The sequence below is a fragment of the Parus major genome, chromosome 8 (genome assembly GCF_001522545.3).
Source record: "Parus major isolate Abel chromosome 8, Parus_major1.1, whole genome shotgun sequence".
Taxonomy (NCBI): Eukaryota; Metazoa; Chordata; class Aves; order Passeriformes; family Paridae; genus Parus; species Parus major.
Window position 1 is genome coordinate 26,519,526 of NC_031777.1, and position 22,571 is coordinate 26,542,096.

The 22,571-nt window shown below is 56.7% G+C and overlaps 2 protein-coding genes and 1 long non-coding RNA gene across 9 annotated transcripts in view; 2 read left to right on the forward strand and 1 right to left on the reverse strand.

Moving 5' to 3' along the window:
- Positions 1–2,686, reverse strand: part of LOC107207853 — a 6,678-nt gene extending 3,992 nt beyond the window's left edge. Inside the window, exon 1 of the long non-coding RNA XR_001522973.2 lies at positions 1,859–2,686. This is a non-coding gene — a long non-coding RNA (uncharacterized LOC107207853). The remainder of the gene's footprint in view (positions 1–1,858) is intronic.
- A 1,222-nt stretch (positions 2,687–3,908) lies between these two features.
- Positions 3,909–19,667, forward strand: ACOT11 (acyl-CoA thioesterase 11). Of its 6 annotated transcripts, none has more exons than XM_015636675.3 (18): positions 3,909–4,135; positions 8,265–8,340; positions 9,801–9,999; positions 10,819–10,888; positions 12,669–12,719; positions 13,756–13,816; positions 14,015–14,116; positions 14,374–14,509; positions 14,788–14,944; positions 15,265–15,384; positions 15,458–15,602; positions 16,502–16,557; positions 16,684–16,750; positions 16,836–16,919; positions 17,008–17,141; positions 17,433–17,564; positions 17,637–17,763; positions 17,854–19,667. In XM_015636675.3, the coding sequence occupies exons 1-18, from the start codon at positions 4,113–4,115 to the stop codon at positions 18,007–18,009; spliced, it is 1,896 nt and encodes a 631-aa protein (XP_015492161.1). In that variant the 5' UTR covers positions 3,909–4,112; the 3' UTR covers positions 18,010–19,667. The 6 variants fall into 6 exon arrangements, with proteins under 6 accessions (XP_015492161.1, XP_015492163.1, XP_015492164.1 ...); XM_015636676.3 differs by lacking the exon at positions 3,909–4,135 and adding an exon at positions 7,721–8,016; XM_015636677.3 differs by lacking the exon at positions 12,669–12,719 and having other exon boundaries at positions 3,912–4,135.
- Positions 19,668–20,775: 1,108 nt separating this feature from the next.
- On the forward strand, positions 20,776–22,503 carry TMEM205 (transmembrane protein 205). 2 transcript variants are annotated; one of them, XM_033516349.1, is made up of 4 exons: positions 20,776–21,295; positions 21,386–21,549; positions 21,857–22,170; positions 22,232–22,503. In XM_033516349.1, the coding sequence occupies exons 1-3, from the start codon at positions 21,166–21,168 to the stop codon at positions 22,154–22,156; spliced, it is 594 nt and encodes a 197-aa protein (XP_033372240.1). In that variant the 5' UTR covers positions 20,776–21,165; the 3' UTR covers positions 22,157–22,170; positions 22,232–22,503. The 2 variants fall into 2 exon arrangements, with proteins under 2 accessions (XP_033372240.1, XP_015492169.1); XM_015636683.3 differs by having other exon boundaries at positions 20,785–21,295; positions 21,857–22,503.
- Positions 22,504–22,571: the final 68 nt, after the last annotated feature.

Genomic DNA, 22,571 nt, shown 5'->3' on the forward strand with positions numbered 1-22,571 from the left:
CTGTGTCTGTGTGATCCCCGGGGGTCCCTGTCCCTGTGCACCCCCAGGATCCTATGTCCCCGTGTCCAGGGATGTCCTGTGGCTTCCCCACCCCATGAGTGTTTCTGTTACCCCCAGTGTCCTGTCCCCATGTGCCCCCGGGTGTCCTGTGTCTGTGTAACTGCTCCCGATATCCAAGTGTTCGTGGACTGTCCTGGGATGGCCCTGTCCTCACGTACCCCCTGAGTGCTCCACAGATTCCCTGGGACTCTGCTCTTGTGGACACCTGGCGCTATTCCTGTCCCCATGGACCCCCCTTGCAGTCCCTGTCCACACAGGCCACCAGCACCTCCCAAACCTTCTCCAGAAAGGAGAGGGGAACCCCTGGTGCTGCCCATCCCCACCAGGGCTGGACTCTGCCTGGGTGCCCCATGTCACCTGCTGTCCTTTTCAAACAAACCCTCATTGCTCTGAGCTTTGGTGTCTCAATTAAACCCAAACTAAACCCCACAGTGAGCCAGAACCTGGCTCAGCCCTGTGGCACATGGCCTCCCTCATCCTCTCCCTGGCAGGGTGGGCAAGCCAGCCTTGAAATTAAGTAAATAGCAATGGAGGAGTTGAAAAATAGGTTACCTTGTAATTGATTTTTTCTTTTAATTTTTTTTTTTTTTTTTTGCCTGCAGCTAAAGAAAAATTAGCCTCCCTGCTATCTTGTGCAGTGTGTTTGAGAATGTACTGGGGTGTGTAGTAGCTGAAGGGGTGGCATGACAGCTCCTTGGCCCAGCCTTTCCCACTGCCTCTCTTCTGAGATTGGCTTTTTTTTTTTTTTTTGTCCCTTTCCCCAGCCTTTAAACCCCAGGCGATGCCAGGGAGATCTAAAGCTTTGATAGCTTGGAGGAGCCAAGAACAGGATTCCTGGCAGAGTGATGCGGCCCTGATCCCGTGCCAGGAGCCGTGGGAGAGCCCTTCTCTGAGGGAGACCCAGGCTTGTGGGGTGCCAGTTTATCACCCTGTCCTATCACCCTCTGCCATTGCCTCTGTGCCAGCCAGAGCTGCTGCAGCCACCGTGGGTAGCAGAGCTTGACAGGATGAGAGGCTGCAGCAGGGCAGGGCACCCCACTGCTGGTCCCTGAGCAGTTGGAGGGCTCATCCTCCCTGGTGGCCTTTGGACCCCCAGCCCAGGCTCTCCTCCCCGGCAGTGCAGAGCTCCTGATGCAGCAAGACATGAGAGTTCGATTTATGAAATGCACTACTATCACTTTTTCTCCTCTTTTCCATAACGAGCCATTTGTATGGCAATGCCTGTGTGCTGCCCTCCCTTCCTTCCCATCGGTGCCCAGATTTTGGGGGGCCTTTTCCAGGGAGAAGAGACCTTCAGGTCACCCACCCCTGCTACATTTTGGGGGCGGGGAGTCCCTGCACATCTCCTCTCTGGGGCTGTGACTCCAGGGGCTGTGGGTGCAGATTGTCAGGGCTTGTGGGTGATGACTGCACCCCGTGGCTGGGAGTAGGATCCCTGCTAAGGGCATTTTAGGACACCCTGTCCAAGCCTCTAGTGTTGTGGTCTCCCCAAGGAGAACAGGAGAGCTGGGGTCTCAGTCTCCACTAAGCCTGTCCCTACTGTGGGTCCCACTCCTGGCCTCACAGGGTGCTGGGATTACCTGTGCCTGCATCAGCACCATCGCCAGCATCCCCTTAAAATCTGAGAAAACCTACATGTCAGCAAAGATCTACCTCATGCCGCAGCCCCTTTTGCCCACTGCCGAGCCCCAGAGCAATTCATCCTCCCAACTACTCCAAGAAGCGATAAAACCAATAGGTCACTTTTTTTCCCCCTCCCCCCCGCTCAGCAGTAATTAATGGTTTAATTAACACTCACGACATCCAATTCCCATTGCTTTGCATGAGCAGCCTCCGCTGCCGGGGCCTCGCTGCGAACTCTCCGGTAAGTGGGGGTGGAAAGGGTTAGCCGGGAGCTGGTGGGAGCCGCCGGCTGGAGGCCGCCCATCTGGCCCGGATTTCTTCCGAAGCTGGAAAGTTCTCCTCCTCCCGAGCAGCAGCGGCGTATCCAACACGTTCCACAGCCTGCTCTGCTTTTGCACGGGCTTGTTTCTTACAGCCCTGGCAGAACCCGGGCGCCATCAGCACTCCCGGCCCTCGTTATCTACCCCGAACGATTTTCCAGTATTTTAACACCAATCCCTGAGAAATTTTAGCTGTCCCAAGGAGAATAGCTGCTTGTAACCGGTTGCTAATTACAAGTATGAATGTCAATTAATTCATTTAGCTAATTATCCACTCTCTGAGCATCACGCACCAAAGAACTGTAAAAGACGGGCATATGGTGATGGATCAGAAGGAGGGAGCTGGTGCCGGCGTGCGCTCGCTGGGCGGCCGGGGCGAAGGGATGCAGGCAGCCTGAGAGCTCGGGAATTACAACACTGTGCTAATTGGGCCTGGAAAACATCAACCTCTCCTTGCAACTTTTGTTTGGAGGCTCGAGCGTGGCTCAAGCATCTGAAGTGTTTCTGACTGTGAGCTGCTCCCTCTGACGAGTGGGGAGAATCGTTTTCCCCGCACGGAACAAACCTTTTGATCCTAATCTCTGACTGCAGAAACAAACAGTCCTAAGGAGGGAGGGAGAGATCTCCGATGAGCTTCCTGGCCAGGGGCCGCTGTGCTAAAGGTGGGGAGATGTTCTGGAGGACGCTCGCTGTGATCTGGTTTGCAGGGCAAAAACCTGGGCTAGATGGGTAGAAGACCACCCCGGTGAGAAATATCTTATTTGCTTTCCCAAAAGAGAATGCTTTAAAGGTAATGTTGTTTTCTGAAATAATGGAATCTAATCGTAGCTGGGTGTGCAAAGTCACCTGCAAGACATGGAAGGGGTTGTGCAGGGCGGAAGGGCCTCTCTGTTCCTGCACATGGAATGAAGAATGCAGATTTTATCCAAGTAGCTGAGCAGTGAATGCTCAGTGGGGTTAAAGTCCTCAGGCAACAATCTTCTTCCAAAGAGAATCTCCATCACCATAATCGGATCAATCACCTGGTGCAATGCAGCGCTGCTTCCTCCATCCCCCAAAGGCTCCAAACCCCCCTCAGGGAGTTTTCACCCTGAGCTGGGCCCCACCTCCACCCCTGCCCGGCCCAGCCCTTGCAGAGCTGTCCAGGTCTCCCACCTCCCCTCTGCCTGGCTCTAGGGTTTTGATGAACGTTTTTCACACAACCAGCCTAAAATTTAGGTGGCAAAGGAAGGGGCTTTTGCCTTGTTCCAGTGCTTTGTTACTCTTATTTACCAAAATAAAATAAAAAAAAGAAAAAGAGTGGGGCCTTATTTCCTGTTGAAACTGCTTAATTATTTCTCTGCTGGCTTTCCAGTGGCAATACTTGTGCTGCCGGTGCCTGCCAAGAGCTTTGATCAAACTCTTGTAGGTTGATTACCAAGATTCACTTGTAAAAGTGTGTAAATCAAATACAAATAGAACAACATCTCCACCAAACCCATTAGTCATTAATGCGGTGACAGGGCAATTTGCATTTTATTTCCTTGTTAAAAAAAAAAAAGGGGGGGTTTTTTTGTGACAAGCCCTGTCAGAGGTACTTCAAAGGCAGCAGGGCCAGGGAGCAGCTGTGTGGATTGGATTGGATTTGGAGAAGTTTGCCGAGCTTGGTGTCAGCGCCTACGGCTCTGGGGAAAATACCGATATTTTCAGGTAAGTTTTACTCAGTGCCCCTTGCTGAGGTGATGGGGGGAGAAGAGGATGATGAGCGGGCTGGGGAGGGGATCTCAGCCCAGGAGCTGCTCCCTGGGGAGGGGCGGGGGAAGCAGCAGCACCCCGCTCCGCAGGGATGCTGGCAGCCTCCCGCCGCTCTCCCTGGCTCCGCAGCCAGCCCGACACATTCCCTCCTGCATCCAGAGCCAGCCTCCCGAGCGCCGGCCATTTTCCAGGCGAGCGCAGATCTGCCAAGCGCTACCTTAAGAAAAGTTCTGCACGGCCGTATTTAGGGAAGCGGGAGGGGGTGTGCGCTGGCCCCGGCCCAGGGCTCCGAGCCAGCCTGGCCTCGACGCCCGCGCCCGCAGGTGTCCGGACGCTTCTCCTCCGAGCCAGCCGTCACCTCAACACCTCCCGCAAATGCTCAGCTTCTTCTGGCTGAGGTGAGGGCTGGGGGGAGCCGGGCACGATGGGGACAAGGGGGGGAACCCCAGGGCTGGCTGAGCGGGAGTTGCTGTGCAGGCTTCCACTGCCGGCGGCGGAGCCGCGGCTTGTCCTGGCTTGCGTCGGCGCCGGGCGGCTCTTCCAGGGAGAAGATGTGGGGTGAAAGCCCCTTGTGACCCCCTGCTCGCCCGGGTGATGCTTTCTTGCCCTTTGGGGTTTGCAGCGAGCTGTGCCGCTGCTCCGTCGTGGTCAGCACTGGCGACTTGTCCATGGGGACGTGGCATCCTCCGGCTGCAGCGGGGACAGCAGGCGAGAGCTGGGAACATCAAACCCCCCAGGTGTTTCTGGGTGTGACAGGAGGAGTGCTGGGGGTTTTGGCTTGAATCAGCTTCTTCTCACTTAAAAGCAGGGGCAGATATTCGGGGAGCATGGGCACAGGGCTGCTGGGAATGGTGGCAGCATGGGGAGGGCAGAGGGATGGGCTGGGGATTGCAGGGGCAGTGTGGGTGGCTGGGTGGGTGGCACGAAGCCATGGCAGTCTCCACCCCAGTAGCCTCAAATGAGGTGGTCTTGGCCATGGTGGGGACCACCACACCCACCATGGTGTTCACCTGGGTGTTTTGCACTCCGGTGGTCTCAATCATGGTGACCCCCATGGTGGAGACCACATGGTGAAGACCACCAGGGTATAGACCTTTGCACCAGCTTGGTCTCCACTGTGGTGGTTTCCAGCTTGGTGGGCTTGGCTGTGGTGCTCTGAAACGTGGTTGTATTGATGTTATGGCAGTCTCCTCCCTGGGAACGCCGTGGGTGGCAGGGCAAAGGTGCCTGGGCTGGGCGGTGCTGTTGGGTGTCCCCATGCGTGTGAATTTTGGGCCTGGAGGTGTTTACAGCTGTACCAGGGTGACATATGGCTCTGTTCTCCCCCTGCACAAAGCCAGACCTTTGTCCCCTGGGACACTCCCTGGGGAACTTCGCCCCTGTGCCGGCAAATCGGCACCAGCCTTCCTGGGAGCCTCATGGGAGCTGCAGGGAGCACTCGAGCGAGGGTACGGATGGGGCTGTGGGCATGGCTGGGGCTGGGGGTTCTTCACCCTGTGGTGGAGAGGGATGTGAGGGTGCTGGAGGTGTCCCTGCTGTGCTCACCCTGAGTGAAGCTTTCCCATGGGTGATGGCTGGAAAACCATCAGCCCCTTGTAAGAGGAATCATCCTGTCCCGCTCCTGCCTTTGACCCTTGCCTTGCACTTTCCTGGCCCGGTGCCTTTCTTTGCTCCATGAACTCTAAAGAAACATCATGTGTGGTCCCAAAAATACCTCTTGCAACGTGTCCTGGCCTTTCTTCTGGGCTGGCCACCCTCCTGAGGTCCCACTGAGACCCACTGCAGGGAGCTGCTGTGTTTCCTCACCATGCTGTGACCTGGCAATTCAGTCCCTCTCGTCCCAGTGGGGCCACATCCCGAGCAGCAGCTCTCCAGCTGGGGACCCTGCTCCGTCCTGATGGGCATGGGGCGATGGGGCTGAGCTGTGCTGGACATCTCCAATGCTGCTTGCACCGGGGCTTTGCTGCTGCTGGCAGTGGGGCAAGCAGGCTGGGTCTCAGGGGATGGACAGCCCTCACTGCCCTGTTGAGATGGCAGAATTTCCCAAAGTAGGTCAGGTTAATTTTTTAACACGTGCAGATTTGCTTGTTACCATGGATATTGCTCAATTATACACCAATAATCCGCCATGAGAACTTCATTGTCACCGCTTACTTCCCCACCATCTCCCCCCTTTTTTTCTTTAAATACTTCCAGGGAGGGGTAAGGTTACGCTGAGGGGCTGGGGTGGGGGTAGGAGACAGAGACAGGTGAGGGAAAACGGGGATTGGGTGTTTGAGAGGTGGCAGTGGGGTGGTGAGAGAGCTCCGAGGGCAGGTGGGGGTGGCTCAAGGTGTGAGGCTGCCCTGCTCTGCCCAGACCCCTCCCAAAGCCCAGAACTTGGGACCACCACCCCAGTTTCACCCTCGTCTCTCCCTTTCATCCACTGTCTTGAGGGTGGCTGAAGCAAACACCCTGATTTCAGCGGGCTCAAGGATTTGGGGGAACAACTGTTCTCTGTCCAGCATCATCCCAGGGAGCTGTGGCACCCACAAGGGCTTGCAGCAGAGGTTCATGCACAGTGCTGATTCCTGGTGATTTCTGAAGAGTCCAGCCCTGAATTTCACAGCAGAAAGCTTCCCTGGAGCTTGTGGATGTTTTGGTGCTGTGGGACACCCCTCTGCCAGGGTATAGGAGAGCTGTGGGGTGCTGTGGGGTCCCTCTCCCCAGTATTTTCAGGGTTCTTGGTGTGTTTTCCTCTCTGCGTCTTCCCTGGTTTGCTCTGTGGGTGTCTTACGCCTTCAGCTGCACAGGAAGTGAGCGTGGCAGGAGGCAAAGAAAATATTCTGCTGGAAGGGTTTTGTTCCTAATGCAAACTTTTTTTTTTTTGGGTAGAAGTGGGTCACTCGAGGGGTGACAGAGTAAGAGCATCATCGCCTGGGTACTGCATCCCGTTGCCATGGTGACCCGAGGTCTGCATCAGTCAACAGCCTTAAAAATGTGACAGTTGAGTGAGGCTGAAGATTTTAATGAGGACAGACACTTGCTCACTTGGTTTTGATAACAAATACTCCATAAATACCCAGCAGCTGGATGGCTCCGGGTCTCTGGAGCGCGGCTGGGGCGCTCCCCTTCCCCAGGGTGGGAGCATGGGCTGGGACTGCCTGGGAAATAGCAGGGGGATGATGCCAAGCACACAGCTCAGGGTATTTTTCCTCCTCCTGCTAACGCAACGCAGGGGACAAAGTGACACGATTAGCCAGCCAGCAGCAGGTTTGGGTTTCCAAGGAATGTCCCTCTGGTGCTGTTGGCTGAGGCTGTGGGGTGTAACAGGACACCCCCAGCCACCGCCCTGTGTCTGCAACTGGGCACCAAACCCATCTTGTTAACAAAACACGAGAGTAACTCTTGCACCCGGCTCTTGCAAGGGCAGGTGAGCAATCAGGAAGCTCCCAAACCTCAAAAACAAGCCTGGAGAGGTCATGGAGTTAGGGAAAAAGTCATGAGGGTGGGGAAACCCCAACCCCATGCTGCTGGGGCAGGGGTGGGAGGCTGTGGAAGGCTCAGCCGTGCTTTTTGTGTCTTGTTTTCCGACTGCTTGGGTGCACTGTGTGTGATGCCCCAGTCCTGATGGTGCAGGAGGCAAATCTACAGCTTCCACTTCTTTAACCCCATGCCAAAATCAGTCAATGCCATACTTGGGAAAAGAGCTTGGGTTGGGAAAAGAGCTGCTGTCTCCAGCAGCCTGGTTTTACCTGCATGGGAGAGGGATACATGCTGGGAAGCTGGGGATATGCCAAGGGCCTGGCAGTGTTGTGTTTAAAAGCAAACTGTAATTATGAAGCCTCTTCCACTTGTTTTTGCTGCAGCTCCCACACTGCCTTTCCTTGCAATGCCACCACAATGTCCAGCTGGGATACAGTCACCATGCACGTGGCCCGGGAGCCTGCAGGCACCCAAGGACACACGATGCCCTTGTGGAATGCCAGGGCTTTGCAGGCAGAGGGGCTGGAGCAGGGCACAGCAGCATTGCTGGAGTTGGGTGCTTCCCATTTGCTGCCCCCTGTACCACCCATGGCAGCCTCAGCCCTGCCTGCTGCCAAAAATACGCTCCCAGCTGTCTTGTGACTGCAGCGGTGTCACCGCTCCGGCCAGGGAAGCTTCAAGGCACAGTCCTCTGTCACATGTAGCAACACGGGAAGCACTGACACAGCATCACTCACTGAGGGGCTGGCCACGGCCCTCCAGCTTGTGCTTGGTCCAGCTCCCCAAAATAGCTGGGACTCTTTCATCTGGGCTGGTGAGTGTGGGACCTGACCCCCATGGAATGGCAGGCACCTCCCCCAGGTCTGCCCTTCTCCCTTTCACCTCTGACAGCTCCCTGATAGGCGCTGGTGAGGGGTCAGCGGTGTGGGGAGGGATGTCAGCATGGGATGTGGGGACAGTGTGTGACAACCCGCCACACACGCCGCCTTGATCCCGCCAGGAAACAGCCACCCCCATCTCTGCCAGTGCTGCCGTAACCAGAGCCACTCTTCTCCTTTCCAGGTGTCTCTTAAAAATGGTCAAGGGGAATATTATAGTCCCTGAAGACATCTTGAGCTTCTGTTGCAATGGCCTCCAGGTACCCCCCGTGCCGTGCAACTAATCCCGTTGTGCCGCCGCTACTAACCAGGCTGTGCCAGGCAGATGTCAGGCTGTGCCAGGAGCTGCTCCCAGCCCTGCACCGGACCTGGCCACATCCTCTCCCAACACATTCCCTCCCCATCAGCATCCCCATCCTCACGCTGGCTCAGGGCTCTTCCCACGGCTAGCGGCTTCTTCCCTAAAATTCAGAACTGTCAAACGCCGGGAAAATGACCGGCGGGATCTCGGGCCAGGCTGTCTGCTCACTCTGCAGCAGGCGGCTTTGGAGCTCTTTGCGTTGCTGGCTCCTACCCTAGAGCCTGCCTGCTTCCCAAAATAGCTCTGTGGTACTCGTGTAGGCGCCTCTGCGTGCTGGGAAGCTGCCTGGGAGGTTCACAGAGGGGTCTGGAGGCTTCTGGAGGGGCTTTGGTGGCCGGGGCTCAGTGTCACTGTGGGATGGGGGACCTTTGCCACCGGCTGGGCTCGGTGCGCTCGCTGCCGTCTCTGCTGAGGCGAGGTTTGTGCCGTTCCCGGGATGTCGTGTACCAGTAGCTATGGAAACAGAGGTTAGACCCGCTGGAGGAAAATGCTATTCTGAGAGGCAGTGAGCTCAGGGTAGTCGGGAAAGCTTCGTTTTCAGCATAAACCCATCTTTAAAAGAATCCGGGCAAAGCAGAGGGCAGAGAGGCTGCTGCAGTGGGACTCTCGCAACAAGTGCTGAGAGCAGGAGCTGCAGAAAGCGGAAGGAAAGGGCTGTGACGAAGCCCAGACAGCTCCTCGTGTCTTCTCAGTTACTCACCAGGCTAACTGAGTTCACCCCTTGTGTAACACGACTCATTTGACATCTCTCATCAGCTATTTTCCCTGCCAGCACCGCCTCAGCCTCTTCCCTCTCCCACCCTGCTTCCCACCGGGGTGCCAGGGGAGCTGCTCTGTGCCCAGCAAATGGACAAGCCAGGAACAGATTTTACTGCCCAAACAGCCCCAAACTGAGGATGCTCCTCCTCTGCTGCTTGTACCACATAGCTTCCAGTGCTTCCTTTGGTGAATGGGGAGTGTTGGTGGAAGGTGTGGAGCACTGTCCAGCCCCAGGAAACCAAATCCACCCTGTGCTGCAGCACCCTGAAGATGAAGCTGTCAGGAAGAAAAATTCCTTTCCAGAAGAGTGATTAACTTTGGGAGGGGTTTTCCATAGTGTTCAGGAGGGAGCAGTGGGTTTAGATGATAAATGGCCTGAAAACCTGCAGTAATCCCCTATGGATCTTCTTTTAGTGGGATGTTTTCCCATTTGGCTGTGGGCACCTTGTCTCTGGCAAGGGCTGGATGGGTTTGGTGGTGTCCAGGGGTGTGCATGGCTGGGGTTCTCCCGGCTCTGTGTGGGGAGCATCTTCACGGACCACTGTTCTCTCAGGGGATTTGCTTCCCACTTGGGTAAAAGGGAGCTTTTGTGTCCCACAGGGCTCGACCTCTCCACCACGTGCTGGGGAGCCAGGGGAGCGGGAGGAGGCGCCGGGGGCCATGGCGAGCCCCTCGCCTGCCCGCAACCCCACCGAGGTGCAGATGAGCCAGCTGGTGCTGCCCTGCCACACCAACCACCGCGGCGAGCTCAGCACCGGCCAGCTGCTCAAGTGGATCGACACGGCCGCCTGCCTCTCCGGTAAGTCATCCTCTTCCCTCTGGAGCCCTCGTCCTGCTGGGCTGCCAGGGAAGGCAGCAGGCAGGAGCCAGAGGAGCCAGCTCATCCCTGGCAGCATCCCTGGCAGTCCAGCACCGTTCCTCGGAGTGACGCCAGCTGGGCACCCACGTCATGCCGTTTTGCTGAGTAATTAGAGAGCAAACAGGAGCAGGGCAAGAAGGGGAGGGGATGTGCACTGCAGCATACATGCTGGCTTGGGGACAGATCAAAATCCATGCCTGCTTTGTCTACAGTGCTGCTCTTTTCCTTGCCTGCTGTGCAGGGCTGGTGGCACCCCTGGCATTCCAGCAGCAGCTGGAGTGGGCTGAGCTCCTCCACTCAGCAGGAAGCAATGGAGCTCACCAGCTCAGCCAAGCACAGGGAGGTTATGACAGGGAAACGAGTGCAATTCTGCAGTTGGATGAGGTTCCCAGAGCAGTTTTGCAGTCTGGGGTTCCTGAAGTCCCAGGGGGAAGTCGCACCGGCAGAGCGGCTTTGAAATATTTGCTGTGTATGGGGAGATGGAATCAGCTGCTGGTGCATCCCCACAGCTGCAAACTCACAGAGGGAAAGCAAACACCGACACACCCTCCAAACCATTAAATATATGCAAACCTGCCCTGCTGGGTGAGGAGAAACCCCAGATCCTGCTCTGGTCCCTGCAAACACAGCAATGGGCACCAGCAGTGAAAGGGCTGTGTGTAACCGGTGTCACCAGGCTGGGGCAGAGGAGCCCTCGTGGTCCTCACACCCTCAGCACGCTGCTGCAGGTTGCTGATGCCGTTTGTTTTTCCTTTCCAGCCGAGAGACACGCCGGCTGCCCGTGCGTCACAGCTTCCATGGATGATATCTATTTTGAGCACACCATTAGGTAAATGCTCCACGCAGGGGTTTTTCCCATCTGCTGGCTGCGACGTGGACAGGGGCTGGAGCTGGAGCAGGGAGCAGCGTGCCTGGGAGAGGAGGAGCTGTGCTGGCAGTGCCAGGCTCACAGGGCAGCCAGGGACCGAGGCTCGGTCTGATCTGTCTGCTCTGATTTATCCGCTGTCTGGTCGCCTGGGGAGCTCCTGCTGCCTTGGCTTCCCGGTATTTCCCCCGACGCCAGCTCCTCCCTGGCTTAGTTCAGGAAACAGCTCTGATTTAGTGCTCTGGAAAGCTCAAATCTTGCAAATCGTGCCTGTGTAGCGGCCGTGTGGGTGGCTGAGGCGCGGTGGGACTCACCCACCCTGCTGGTGCTGGGACCTCCCAGCCTTGTGAGACGCAGCAGGCTGGGCATTGTCTGGCCAAAATTCCATCCCAGGCTGCTCCTGGCATCCCCTGGTGCTGCCCCACAGAGGTGCCCCCTGATTCACACAGCCCTTGGGATGTCCTGTGTCAGGGGACAACATTTCTCCTGACCTGAGGGTGTGACCAGAGAGGACAAAAATCCTCACAGGGTTCTGCCCTCATCCTCCACAGGCTCCCAGTTTTGAGACCATTCACACCCAGCATTCCCAAGGTAGTCTCCTCCTTTTGTACCCTCAGTAAGCCCAGGTACTGCCACCCACCTTTACTCATCTCTCAGAGCCCCCACACCCCCCGTGCCTGTCTGTTCCACCTGGGTACCATTCCAGGGGGCTCCCTGGGGTTTGCCATGCAGTATAGGATCCATGCAGCACAGGATCCATACTGTCCAGCCACTCCCTGCTGGGGCAGGCACCAGTGTGGGTACCCAGGGCTGGCACTGGGGTCCCTGGCTGTCAGCTGATTTGTTTGGCACTGAGAAGTCTGACTCACTCTTGGGTTTTACCCTCATTCCCAGGAAATGCTGAACTGACCCTTTTGCCCTCTCACATGAGCTGCCCATTGCCCTGGGGCTCAGCTCCATGACAATCCACAGTGTGGGGATGTGGTGCAGCCATGGTGCAGGGGTGGCACCCCTGGGGGTTGATACCCTGCTCCTGGGGCAGCTTTTCCTGGGACACTTTTCCCAGGACACTTTTCCCAGCCCTCCTGGGCTTCAGGACCAGGGAAGAACAGACCCAAGCCCACTCCACAGAATTACATCAAGCCCAGCAAAGCATTTGTCCCTCCTTGGGGGTGAGCTGGGCACTGCTCCAAGGGGCAGGGAATTTCTGCTGCTCCTGGCTCAGATCCCACTTGCTGTGGTCCAGTTTAAGGCTCCAAGCAAGGGGCCTGGCAAGGATTTCCCACAGAGCTGTTGGAAGGTGGATGAGTTTTGTGTCAGATGTCCTCTCCCAGCTGTTTGTTCTTTCTGCTGCCCTTGCAGGAGGGGAAGCAGGGAGGAGCTGTAGATGCTTGAGGGCACAGAGGAGACCCCAGATTATAACTGGCTTAAAACTCACTGGCTGGGCAGCAGATTGTCCCTGTCTCTCCGCCCTGCTGTGTGGAAGTGCAGCCTCCAGGGAGGATCACACGTGCCCTTGAGTGGGGCTTTGTGTGGCATTTATGGCACCGGCTTCTACTGTTTGATAAGGACAGAGAAGATAAAGAGTTTTTGGGGCCATATATAGACATGTGGGGCTGCCAGTCTGCCTGCCTGGCCCCTTGCCCGTGCATGCCCCTCGCCACAAGCCCATCCAGAGCATCCATCTGGCTGCTTCCATCGCCTCTAACCCTCTCCCCACGTTTGCTCTCTCTTTTTGCCCCAGCCAGCCGTCTGTAAGCCCCACTGGGCAGCGGGACGGGAGGAGCGCTGTCGGGTACGGACGTGTTTGGCCCTAGAGCAGCCAGCCTAGCACAGCGCTGCCGTGAGTTGGGAGCCTTAACCCCACTGACGTGGCATGGCATGTGAACAGAGGCTGCTCACGTAACCCTGCTAACGTTTTGGCATGTCACCAGCCTGGGGTCCGTGCTGGGGGACAGCCAGAGGCACCGGCTCGTGCCACTGCTGCTCCAGCCAGAGCCAACGTGCAGAGCGTGTCGTGTACAGAGCTCTTCTGAAGCCTGGAGTCACGTGTGAGGGCATGGGGAAAAATCTGGTGTCAAAGCACACTCTGGCTCTCCCTCTCTTCTGCTTTTGAGAAGTGGTGGTTACAGGGTGTATTTTTTTTTTTCCACTGAGTTTTCTAGCGCTGGCCTCTTCTGGGGAATGAGGAATATTCCTGATTTAATGATGTATTTGGTAAAGACTGATGTTGGTGTCAGTAAAAAGTTTAATTTGCTTGTTCCATGGGCAGCAGTCTGGAGTAGCTCAGGCTGCAGGGCCAGAGCTATCTGTGTGTGTACCCTGAAGCCTGCTGAAGGCACAGAGGGGAGCAGCAGTGTGCTGCCAGCAGATGTTTCATTTAAGAGATGATGCGAAATGCCCCTGGCTGGGCCCTGCCTCCTGCTGTCCCCCAGCATCCCAAGGTACCCATTGCTTGTGGGGAGGCCCTGTGGCTGGTCCAGCTGTGCAGGACAGTGCATGCAAGGCTGGAGGAGCCGTTTGCTCTGGCAGGAATGTGCATGCCCACAGGGGCAGGGGTGCCCAGCAAGCCTCGGGCACCTCTGCACCCCTCAGGTGTCCCAGCAGCACCCCAGACCTGGGGACCCACTTGCACACAGCTCCTCAGGGGTGACAGCTCACTGCTCTCACATCTGTCCTCGTGTCCTGCTGGCCATCTGGCATGTCCCACAGTCCCAGGAAGCCTTACCACAGTGGGCAGTGAGCTGGAATGCCGTGGCACCTCAGAGGGAGCCACTCGGTGGCTGTTGTCCCCCAGTAACCCCACATGCCTTTCTCTTCCTGTTTTTCAGCGTTGGGCAAGTTGTCAACATCAAAGCCAAAGTGAACCGAGCCTTTAACTCCAGCATGGAGGTTGGTGTGTGCCCCTGTCCTCCTTGCTGGGCGCCCATCCCCACCGGCCACGTGGCCCAGTCCCAAAATCCTCCCACAGTCCCCAGCTTTAATCCCACGCGTTCATCGTTCTTGGCTGGCTCTGGCCAGGGGTGGGTGCTGGGATGTGGGTCCCTGGGGAGCAGATCCAGCTCTCAGGGGTGCTGTGTCCTGTCCCAGGTGGGCATCCAGGTGAGCTACGAAGACCTGTGCAGCGGGAAGCACTGCAGCATCTGCAAGGCGTATGCCACCTTCGTGGCACAGGGCCCCTTGGGCAGCAAGGTGAGCAGTGCCTGGTGGCTGGGGTGGCTCTGTTGCCCTCTGCACAAAGGCACCAAGGAAATGGCCTCTGTGTGGCTGGGCTGGCTCAGATTTCCATCACGGCAGCTGCTGTTTCCTCATGGCTCGGTGATCCCTCGTGCCATGCTTGGGGGATGCTTGGGGGGTGGCTCTTGGCCCTGCTCCGGGCATGGAGGGCACCTGCTCGCTGCTGCTGCTCGTCCCCCAGCAGGACTGCACCCTACCCCATCCCTTTGCAGGTGAGGCTGAAGCCGCTGACCCCACAGACAGAGGAGGAGAAGATCGAGTACAGCATCGCCGCCGAGCGCCGCCGCATGCGCCTGGTGCACAAGGACACCCTCAAGGACCTCCTCATCCGCAGTCCCCAGGAAACCGGTACCGTGCCCTGCAGCCTGGCCTTCCAAAACAGCTCTGACACCCACTGGTGCCATCCCAGTTCCTCAGCAGGATGCTGGTGGTGATCACCACATGGCATTTTGGGAATGCCCCAGCCATGGTGGGGTAGGGATCAGCCCCACCATCCCAGACTCCCAGGCCTGGAGGTTTGCGGGGTGTTGATCCCTGTGGGGAGAGGGACGGTGGTTGGTGGGGTGCTGGGAGAGGGCTCCTACAGTCCATACAACACACTGACCCTTGTTATCCCCCCGTGGCAGAGCTGGAGACGCGGGACTGCAGCGGGGCGGTGCCGGCAGAACGAACGCGGGTGGAGAGCGTGGAGCTGGTGCTGCCTCCACACGCCAACCACCAGGGCAACACCTTCGGTGGGCAGATCATGGCCTGGATGGAGAACGTGGCCACCATCGCAGCCAGGTGACCTGACAAGGGGTTCAGGGTCAGGGGATGACGTGGCTGGAGGGGACATGTGCGGCTGGACTGTAGGGACCCTCCAAAGGGATGGTCCCCAGCATGTCACCCTTGGGTGGCACAGGGAGTCCCATAGGTGTGTGGTGCTGAGGGACCCCAGGGAAAGGTTCACACTCATGGCAGTTGGCTCACTGGTCCTTCTCATGGCTGGCTTTGGCCAGTGGAGACATTTTTTGGGGTCTCCTCGTCTCTGGCTGTGTCGGGGAGGGCACATGGGGCTGCTGTGGCACAGGGCCACAGCCAGGGGGTAACACCTGTCCCCACAGCCGGCTGTGCCACGCCCACCCCACGCTGAGGGCCATCGAGATGTTCCACTTTCGGGGACCATCGCAAGTGGGAGACCGCCTGGTGCTCAAAGCCATCGTCAACAACGCCTTCAAAAACAGGTGGGTGCCTGTGGTGGGGGTCTCCTTCCCACCCTCCCCGCGGCCTCCGCTCCCTCATCCCTTCTCTCCGCAGCATGGAGGTGGGGGTCAGCGCCGAGGCCTACGGCCAGGAGATGTCTGTCAGCCGCAGGCACATCAACAGCGCCTTCATGACCTTCGTGGTGCTGGACCAGGAGGGTCATCCCCGCACCCTGCCCATGGTGGCACCCGAGCCGGGGGTAAGGACCAGCAGGGCTGGCTTCTCCCCAGCCCCGCTAGCCCTGTGGGACCCCCGGGAATCCCACCCAGCCCCCAAGGGCTCTCGGATTTGCAGCAAAACAAACGTGGTTTTAGGATGATGGAAATGAAATTGCTCAATAGCAAGTGAATTAAATGGATTGCTCGGTATAACTAATAAAATAAACCACTTGCAGAGATGGAGACATGTTAGCCATGCAAGGCTTAACAGAGTATTGCCTGCAAGTTCCAGCTCATCTTTTCTGTAATTTAGGGGAAGGAATGTTGAGGTTGTTTTTTACCTTTCAAAGCATTCTAATCCAAAGTTTGCTGGGATCTAAATATTCAGGGAAATCTGTCACGTGAGCACAGCAACAAACACTCATGTGTCTCAGCTTCTCCTGGGCTGATCCTTGTCCTGCTCCCTGATTTTTTTTGTTGCCTTAAAACTAGGATCTCCCACTGTGATGGAGATCATCTCGTGGCCAAAGTCAGCCCCCTTGAAACCTCCTCTCACCGGCTTGAAAGCACCACACTAGCACTTTCTTCAAAATAAGCTGCTTTTTTTTGGCTTTTATTTCCCCAGGAGGGGACATTTGCAGGTGCTAGGGTACGCAGTTTCTGTTTCAGGGGCTGTTTGCAGCTTTGCAGCCACAACAAGGGTTTTCCCTAATGTGCCAGTGCTCATCACTTGATCAGAGCATGGTGGTAATGCTGAAATAACACAATTAATCACTGACCATCACTGCAGCCTGGCCAGGGTAGCAGCTGGCAAGCAAGGGGGCTTCACCTTCCAGCCCTTCCCTGCTGAATGTTTTTCCCACTCCCAAAAAGACATTATTTTTTTTTATTTTTCATCCTCCTTTTCCTATTAACTTAATTGCCTTTTCCCATTTATCAGGATGGAGAAAGGAGGTACAGAGAAGCCAGTGCTAGGAAAAAAATTCGGCTGGACCGGTGAGCAGAAAAATGAGTGGAATGTGAAATGGAGGAGGGAAGAAAGGGGGGCCCAGCACTGGGGTGCAGGGACAGTCTGGGGGTGGTTTGTGTCCCCTCATAAGGGAAACTGTTCCTTTGCTGCAGAAAATACGTCGTCTCCTGCAAACAGACCGAGGTGCCACTCTCTGTGCCCTGGGACCAAAGCAACAAGGTAGGATGATCACCTGTGGGAGCTGCTGCCTCCTGCTCCTCCTCCTGCTCCCCCTCCTGCCCCTGACGTGCTGCCCCTGCCCCAGGTTTACCTGAGCTACAACAACGTCTCTGCGCTGAAGATGCTCGTGGCCAAAGCCAACTGGGTGCTCGCCAGGGAAAAGGAAAAGGTGCTAAACCCTGTCCCTTCTCCCTCGGCCCCAAAGCGTGGGCAATCCCGGTGGGAACACGTCCCAGCTGTGCCCTGTGCTCCCCAAGGTGCGGATGTACACGCTGGAGGAGGACAAATTCCTGTCTTTTCGCATCGAGATGTCCGTCTGCATCCCGGCCAGCCGAGCCTTCTCCCTTCTCTCCAACCTGCGGCGCCGGCACGAGTGGGACAGCCACTACGTGTGAGTGCTGCAGGCCTCCCCAAACATCACAGCCCTGCGTTCAAACCTTGTGGTTGAGCATCCCTTTGGGCTTTTCTGGGAGCCAGAGTGTTGCCTTGCTTGCTCTTAGAGACTCCTCACTGTGTGTCCCTGTCCTGGCTCTGTCTGGGCTGATGGTTGCGCTTTGCTGGAGCAAACACCTATTTCGAGTTCCCCTCAAATATTTTGGGTCTGGTGGCGGGCTGTAAATGTGTAAGGCCCAGATTCAGGGGGCACAGCAAGGCTTCTGTGAGCGGTCCCCTTCCCTTACAGGAGTGCTGAGCTTGTCCAGAAGGTTGATGACGATGACATGATCTACCACGTGGTGAGCCAGAAGCTCAGAAATGAGAACAAACCGCAGGACTTTGTTATCCTGGCGTCCCGGAGGAAGCCCTGCGGCAGGGGGTGAGCGTCCAGCCTGGTGTCTGCTCCCTGCCATCCCAGCTGTGCCAGCTCACCGGGCTCTCTCGTCCCCAGGGACCCCTACGTGGTGGCCTTTCGGTCGGTGACGCTGCCCACCCACCCCGCCAGAGCCGAGTTCACGCGCGGGGAGACGCTCTGCTCTGGGTTCTGCATTTGGCCAGAGTCAGAGGAGATGAGCAAGGTGGGATGCTGCGTGGCTGTGTTCCCACAGCCCATGGGGGAGGCTCTCCCCTCCCCTGTGCCCCTGCTGACCTTGTCCTGTGCCTCGCAGGTGGCTTATTACAACCAGGCTATGCCGGGGTACCTCAACTACGTCACCACCAATGTGGCAGGACTGTCCTCTGACATCTGCTCCACTTTCGAAGCCTGTGAGAAGTTCCTGCTGAAGAATAAGGAGGACCTGATCTCGCGGCTGCAGGACTTCTAGAGCCACAGCCCCCTGCTGACAGATGGACAGACAGATGAGGGGGACACTTCTGTGGTGGAAGGGAACATGGGATGGTGGCACCCAGACCCTGCCTCCCTGGGGCCTTTGGGCTCAGGGGCTGGGGTGGAGGGGTGTTACTGTACCACCTCATCACTGATGTGTCATACCTTTTCTTCTTTCCTTTTTTATTTTATGTAGAAATTTTGTAAGCTCTATGTACAGGACTTGGTTTTCTAGTTCATTTAACGCTACTTGAATCTTTATATGATCCAAAATCTTCCCAAACCAGATTATTTTTTTTTTCACTAGTTCTTGGTGGGGCATAACTGGTTCCTTCTGAGGCAGCAAAGGGAGAGAGGGGACAGTGATGTGGGGTGGGTGCTGTACCCCTCCCTGGCATAGGGGTGAAAAATCCCACTCTCCCCACTGCTGCTTCTTTTCCTGGGCAGGGCTGGAAAATAGCCCCTGCTCCTCCTGGGCTGAAATCCCACCCCCTGGGGCTGTGGAAGGAGCAGAAATAAAAGTTTTTCGAAAGGAAAAGCACCCCTATGTGCTCTGGGTGAGTATCTGCCCCAGGGGCTTGCTGTGTGGTGAGCTTGGAGCAGCACACTTGGGGCTCAGGTGGAGGTGGGGTTCTGTGAGGCAGGACTGTGCTGCAGAAAAGGGGTGGTGCTCCATGCAGGTGGCTTTTGGGGACTGCCTGGAGCTGTTGCTCTCATGTTTGGGACAGCCCTCCTTGTCCCCCTCTGCTGGGTGCACCAACACCTTGAGATGCAGACCCCAAACTGCCTCAGAGATGCTGAAAAAGGAAAAGACAGAGCCAAACCTTGTTCCCCAAAGTCTGGGATGCTCTGGGAAAGGCACCAGAATGAAGCAGGGGTGACAGTGGAAGTGCTACTCATCAGTCACAGCATAGGGGACATCTGCCCTCTGGCACAGGCCTGTGGAGAGCCCCTGCCAGGCCTTCCTGGGTCACACAGCCAGAGGTTTTCTGATGGCACTGAGGTTTCTGGAAGACTTGCTGCCTGCTGGAAAATGAGTGAGCCCTGGAAGCCCTTAGGCACACAGAGCTTTGGGCACAGCAGGTTTTACAGGTGCCAGCTGTGCACAGCCCTGTGCTTAAGCCCAAGGATGGGTTTTGTAGAGCTTAACCAAGAGCAAGTGATGGTGATGCTGTACTTGGGGTGAAGTGAGGCCATGGAGGTACCAGAAATGAGCATGGGGTCTTTTCCATGACCCTGGGTGTCTCTCTGCAACACCCAGTCAGTCCCTTTGCCACCCAAATTGCCCACCCAGTTTATAAGCAGAAGGAGCTCCTGTCCCTTCTCCTGTGGCCACCAGCCAGTGGCTCCCACCCCTGGGCTGGCTGTGGCCATAAACCCCTAATCTCTGCTGTATCTCCCATCATAAACATCTCAGCTCAAGGTCTGTCACAGCTGTGCCCCGACCTCCAAAAGATAAAGCCATTTTAGGCTGAACATAGTACTATACATTCAATTTTTGTAGAGCCCTCTTATCTCCCAAAACTCAGAGCAATCCTGCCTTTTATCACCGGGAAGAGAGCCATCCTTTCTACTTACCCTTAGGAATTGCTGCTGCTTGATTAAGTGGAGGGGATGATGTATTTGCCTGAACATTAAACTTTAACTGACCTCTTCTTCTCTGTAAGTATTGTGCTTTTTCCCTTTGGGAGGCCCCGGGCAGCGCTGGCTCCAGCCTGGCTGGGTCCCCGGGGATGCAGGGTGATGGGGCAGGAGTGACCTGGGGGCACGGTGTGAGGTGTGTGCTTTCTGCTTCTGGAAGAAAACTGCAGCCCTGCAGCATCTGCTGGCCCTCAGCAGGGCATGGAACGCAGGACTGGGCAGCTTGGAGCATCCCTGGAGCACCCATCCCCACTGCCTCATGCCACAGGGAAGGAGGGACCTGCTGGTGACTGTCCTTAGCAGCCTTTCCCTTTCTTTGCCCTCCCCATCAAATGCTGTGCTCTAGGACCAATTCAGCAATCAACCACCATTTTTCTTAATCCCCTTTAAAAAATAATGGAGTTGCCCCCTGTTCTGAGCAACCTTCCAACCTGCAGCTTCTTTGCATGAAAACACCCCGGAGCTCTCAGCCGGTAATTCCTGCACGGAGGCAAAACATTTGGAGAGGCAGATCTGGGAGCCCGGGAGCAGCAGGGCTCTGTGCTGGCTGCTGGTAGAGCCCAGCACTGCTTTCCTGCCCAGGATGCTGCAGGGAAAAATCCCAAAACCCAAGAAAAACCAGGAAGCTTTTGGAAAAGAAAAGGCCGTGAGGACAGCTGGGGATTTACAGGCCAGCACTCCAGGTTGGATGTTGGCGCCTTCTTCCAGTGTGCTGCCATCACAAGAAGGTTTAAGGACCTGATTTTATGGATGCCTAAATAAATCCATGGAGCTAATATATCACAATACAGGGTATATTTATCTGCTTTGCAGGAGTGGGATAGAATTAGATGGCGGTGTCTCTCTCAAGGCCAGCCCTGCTGTAATTCATGCCCCGAGGCGACCAGCCAAGGGGAGGAGGAGGAGGAGGAGGAATTCTGCAGGCAGCAGTATTGATGGGCTACTCCCAGAAGCTTTGTTTTAATTAATTTTCAGAGTGCTCCTTGCACTGAAAGATCAGGCAGCTCCTTCAAAGCCTCCTTCCACCCATTGCTGTCTGTGCTCTTGTGCAGGGTCTGGGGCAGCGGTGTGAGCCCCAGGGTTTTGGTTAAACAGAAGCTGTTGCTGTTTTTAAACAGAGGGGCTTCCCCCTGGCCAAGAGGCCTCTTTGATGGCCACAGCGTGGGCAGGTGTATTTGTTACAGCTTTTCTCTTCCCCTTTTTATTGACTTTCTGCTTGTTCCTGCTACCAAGGGTCAGACGGGGAGTTGGCTGGACTTTGCCAAAAGTCCACCCAAACCATCTGTTTCCATCAGGTGCTGAGCAGTGCCCTGCCCCTGGGACACGAGGGGGTTGAACAGCGGGTTTGCAGCCCAGCTGGGTGTGTGGTGGTGGGGCTGGAATGGGGCTGTGCCAGCTCCAAAGCTTTTCCTGAGTAAGCAGGTCTGTGAACCTGAACTGCATTTGCCCTGCGAGCAGCAAGGTGACAGCAGCAGCCACAGCTCAGCGCCGAGCTCGGGGCGTCCTGGCTGACATGAAGGGACCTGTCCCCATCCAGGACACCATGGCAAGTGACACGGAGCCCTCCAACACCATCAAACTGCTGCACCTGCTTTTCCTCTCCACCTCCTGGGGAATGCAGTTCTGGGTGACCTTCGTGGCCGGTAGGTTGGGCTGCGTTGTGCTCTCTGCCCAGGGGGGTGGCACAGGGGAGGGGGCTTTGCCCCAGGACTCACCTGCTCTCCCCCGTGCAGGGTTTGTGATGAGCAGGCACCTCCCTCGCCACACCTTCGGCTCCATCCAGCGTCAGCTCTTCCCCTACTACTTCCACATCAGCTGCACCTGTGCTTTCCTCAACCTGACGCTGTTTGCCATGTCCCACGGCAGCGAGCGGCTCGGCGAGGAGCACACGAGCCAGGTAACCTCCCCTTCCAAACGTGAGCTCGGTGAGGAGCACACGAGCCAGGTACCCTGCCCTTCCAAACNTGAGCTCGGCAAGGAGCACACGAGCCAGGTACCCTCCCCTTCCAAACGTGAGCTGCCCACGGCCCAAAGCCCTTCCTCTGCTCCAGCGGCCGGCTCCAAAACCACGGAGACCCACGCAGGGCTCCGGCTGGAAGAAGCCCACAAGCACCCAAATTGCGGGGAGCCAGGGGGCTGGGGGGGAGGGAGATTTAACCCACCACACGTGTGAGATGCTCAGGGTGGGCTTTTCTCCCCCGCAGCTCATCATCTTCTTCATCTGCATCATCGCTTCGGTGCTGAACGCGCAGTGCTTTGGGCAGGCCACCTCCGCCAGCGCGGCCGAGCTGCAGCAGATGGAGCGCGGCCATGGGCTGGGGCAGGAGCTGGGGCTGGCGGCCAGCGAGCCCCGCAGGCAGCTCCGAGCCTCCAACCCCAGCTACAGGCAGCTGGCCCGGCACTTCGCCCTCTGCCACGCTCTGTCCTCGCTGTGCAACCTCCTCTGCGTGGTGTGCAATGCACTGAGCCTGTGGCACCTGGCGGCACAGCTCCCTGCCCTCTGAGCAGGACCCAGAGCCCACCCCCGGCTGCCTTGCTGTAAAGCAACCCCGAGCTCTGGACATCCAACTGCACCATCCTCAGGTGGAGGTGCTCTTGATGTGTTTGTGCGGAAATTTAGGAATAGTGAGATGGAAATTTTCTCTAGAGCTGCCTGCAGCCAGCCTCCATGATCGAAGCAGGAGTGTTTTATGGCTGAACAGCTTTCTAACACCCCGTACATTAGCTGTGTCTAAAGCTGCAGTGTATTCCTGCAGTCACAGGGACACTGCAGAAGAGAAAGAAATGAGAGATTGAGAATTACTTCTAATTAAAAGCCAAATGCAAATACAGAAGTGCAGAAGACCCTGGATATTGGCTGTACCAATTACCTTAATGGATCAGGGTGTTGTGTTGGGTATTTCACAAGGCGAGAAAAAA

Bases quoted from the DNA above. Each gene is read 5' to 3' on its own strand.
- TMEM205 (XM_033516349.1), top strand. From the start codon at position 21,166: ATGAAGGGACCTGTCCCCATCCAGGACACCATGGCAAGTGACACGGAG. The intron at 21,296-21,385 runs GTAGGTTGGGCT...TCCCCCGTGCAG, and splicing joins CTGGGTGACCTTCGTGGCCG to GGTTTGTGATGAGCAGGCAC. The intron at 21,550-21,856 runs GTAACCTCCCCT...TCTCCCCCGCAG, and splicing joins GCGAGGAGCACACGAGCCAG to CTCATCATCTTCTTCATCTG.
- ACOT11 (XM_015636674.3), top strand. From the start codon at position 13,322: ATGCCCCTGGCTGGGCCCTGCCTCCTGCTGTCCCCCAGCATCCCAAGG. The intron at 14,117-14,373 runs GTGAGCAGTGCC...ATCCCTTTGCAG, and splicing joins AGGGCCCCTTGGGCAGCAAG to GTGAGGCTGAAGCCGCTGAC. The intron at 17,142-17,432 runs GTGAGTGCTGCA...CTTCCCTTACAG, and splicing joins GAGTGGGACAGCCACTACGT to GAGTGCTGAGCTTGTCCAGA.